The sequence below is a fragment of the Sus scrofa genome, chromosome 2 (genome assembly GCF_054392235.1).
Source record: "Sus scrofa isolate SSC_HxYL_T2T_F1_AM1 chromosome 2, Sscrofa_HxYL_maternal_Yorkshire_Landrace_v2.0, whole genome shotgun sequence".
NCBI lineage: Eukaryota > Metazoa > Chordata > Mammalia > Artiodactyla > Suidae > Sus > Sus scrofa.
In genome coordinates, this window is record NC_139384.1 from 78,211,439 (window position 1) to 78,214,442 (window position 3,004).

The 3,004-nt window shown below is 40.5% G+C and overlaps 1 protein-coding gene across 1 annotated transcript; it reads right to left on the minus strand.

Annotated features, from left to right (window-relative positions):
* Positions 1–351: 351 nt before the first annotated feature.
* Positions 352–1,263, minus strand: LOC110258094 (olfactory receptor 7E24-like). The gene has a single exon (XM_085015281.1). It carries the CDS (start codon positions 1,180–1,182, stop codon positions 352–354), a length of 831 nt encoding a protein of 276 aa, XP_084871407.1. The 5' UTR covers positions 1,183–1,263.
* Between the last annotated feature and the right edge of the window lie 1,741 nt (positions 1,264–3,004).

Consider the following 3,004-nt stretch of genomic DNA (forward strand, 5'->3'; position numbering starts at 1 on the left):
GGAAAAGTTGTAAATGTTCAATATATTGAAAAAGAGTTATTCATCTTTCAAGGATGCCTGGATCACCAAAGATAAACTATAAAATCCCCATAGATATAGTAATATTCAGTCACGCAGTGATTATGATCTACAAAGGATCCTAGAACACTCCACCAGTTATAGTAAAGCCTTAAAATCATTGAAATATTAGCCATTGAAATAAAAGCCATTGACATAGTAAGCCAGGAGAGGCATCAAGTCCATAAGGGCTAAAAAAATGATGTAATAAGAGAGTGAGAATTTCAAGTGTACATGTTCAGTTTTGCTGCATTATCCAGCCAACACTCCAAATGGGTGGCACAGGTACTCAGATTACACTGACTTTCTGAGAAACCTCCTCATGGCCCTTTGGATGTCACTGTTCCGCAGACTGTAGATGAAGGGATTCAGCATGGGGGTGACCACGGTGTACAACACTGAGGCCACTGCATTCTTCCTGGGAGAATGTGAGACAGCTGAGCTGAGATACACCCCAAGGCCTGTTCCATAAAATAAGCAAACACCTGCCAGGTGAGACCCACAGGTGGAGAAGGCTTTAGACCTCCCACCTGATGAAGGGACTCTCAGAATGGAGGAAAGAATTTGAGTATAAGAGAAAAGAATCCCTGAGACCTGAGTACCACCATAAATGGCACCAACAAAGTACATGACTATGTTATTGGTGGAAGTGTCAGAACAGGCAAGCTTGAGGAGTAGAGAAGGGTCACAGAATAAATTAGAAAGGTCCACATCCTTGAAGCAGGGAAGTTGTATCACAATCCAATTGTGCACCTGGGAGTCCAAAAGGCTGATGAAAAAAGACACCAAGAGTAAGAAGCAACATAGGGGTGGGTTCATGATGACCGGGTAGTGCAGTGGTTCACATATGGCCAGGAACCTGTCATAGGCCATCACAGTTAGTAGAGTACCATCCATACATCCAAAAAGAGTAAAAATGGACATTTGAGATAAGCAGCTCACATAGGAAATGACTCTGCTGTGAATGTGGATGTTCACAATCATCTTGGGGACAGTCGTGGAGATGAAGCCCATGTCAACAAAGGACAGGATGGAGAGGAAGAAGTACATGGGGGTGTGGAGGTGGGAGTCAGATGTAGCAGCCAGGATGATGAGCAGGTTCCCCAACATGGTGACCAGGTACATGGACAGGAACAGGACAAAGAGGAGGGGCTGCAGTTCTGGATCATCTGAGAAGCCCAGGAGGAAAAATTCTGAAACCCTTGTTAGATTTCTGGTTAGATCTCTGGTTCTGTGCAGCTTTTTTAAACAAAAACAAAAACGAGGGTTGAAAATAAGGAAAGACGGGAGTTCCCTTCATGGCTCAGTGGTTAACGAATGTGACTAGGAACCATGAGGTGGCAGGTTCTATCCCTGACCTTGCTCAGTGGGTTAAGGATCCAGTGTTTGCCATGAACTGTGGTGTAGGTTGCAGATGCACCTCAGATCTGGCCTTGCTGTGGCTGTGGTTTAGGCCAGTGGCTGCAGCTCTGATTAGATCCCTAGTCTGAGAACCTCCATATGCCATAGGAGTGGCCCTAGAAAAGGCAAAATAGACCAAAAAAAAAGAAAGAAAAGAAGGCAACACGTAGCAGGCATGCATCACTCTTTCTATATTTAGGCTGCAAGCAATACATTTCTAAGGTCATATACCCCAGGACTTTCAGTAATATTTCTCAGTGTGACAAATTTTATCTGCTTAGAACATTTTCCTAATTGGTTTCTGTGTTGTTTACCTGTTTCTATTCACTCTTGTTTTGTCAAACAGTACCAAGGGGTAAAAGGGAGCAAGAACCTTAGGGAAAATAATGATCTAAATTAAATACAGCCTACTCCTTTAAAATGAAGTAGAATGAGAAATTGCCTTTCTCCTTCAGAAAAACATACTTTGAATTTAAAGAAATCAAGACATAGTTACAGAAATACTATTTTATTCAAACACAATTCTAGCTATTTCCTTCGTTTAGAATAATTATAAATCTCTATGAACGCAGAACCATGTCCTCTGGATTCTAAATTAGAAATGAATATTCATAATCAGAAAACATTTTAGGAGTTCCTGCTGGGGCTCAGGGGTTCAAGAAGCCAACGTATGTCAAAGAGCATTCTGCCTATGTTTTCATCTAGCAGTTTTATGGTGTTAGGGCTTACATTTAGGTCTTTAATCCATTATTGATTTTCTTGTATGGTGTTAAGGAATGTTCTAACTTCATTCATTTACATGTAGCTCTCCAGTTTTCCCAGGACCACTTGTTGAAGAGATTTTCTTGCTGCAATTTCATGTTTGAGCCTTATTTGTTTAGTTAACCAGTGGTGCATTGGTTTATTTCTGAGCTTTCTATTCTGTTCCACTGATCTATGTGTATGTTTTTGTGCCAGCACTGTACTGTTTTGATGACTGTAGCTATGTGATATAGTCCTAAATCAGGAAGCCTGATTCTTCCATTTATATTTCTCTTCTTCAAAATTTCTTTGGCTACTTGGGGTCTATTTGTATTTTCATATATACTTAAAATATTTTGTTCTAGATCAGTGAATAATGTCCTCGGATCTAGTTTGATCCACCCACTAGAATAAGGTCAGTTAAAAACAAAAATAGGAGTTCCTGTTGTGACTCAGTGGAAACAAATCTGACCAGTATCCATGAGGATATAGGTTCAACCCCTGGCTTTGGTCAGTGGGTTAAAGATCCGGCAGTCCCACGAGCTGTAGTGTAGGTTGCAGACACCCCCTGTATCTGGTATTGCTGTGGTTCTGGCTTAGGCCTGTGGCTACAGCTCTGATTCAACCCCTAGCCTTCATATGCTCTGGGTATGGCCATAAAAAGACCAAAAAAAAATCCAAGACCTTATTAAACTAAAAAGATTTTGCACAGCAAAGGAAAATTTTTTTTTTATCTTTGCTTTTTTTTTTTTATTTTCCCACGAAACTATTTTTTAAAATGAAGAGATAATTCACAGAATGGGAG

Excerpts from the sequence above, each read along its gene's own strand:
- LOC110258094 (XM_085015281.1), bottom strand. The coding sequence starts at position 1,182 with ATGTACCTGGTCACCATGTTGGGGAACCTGCTCATCATCCTGGCTGCT.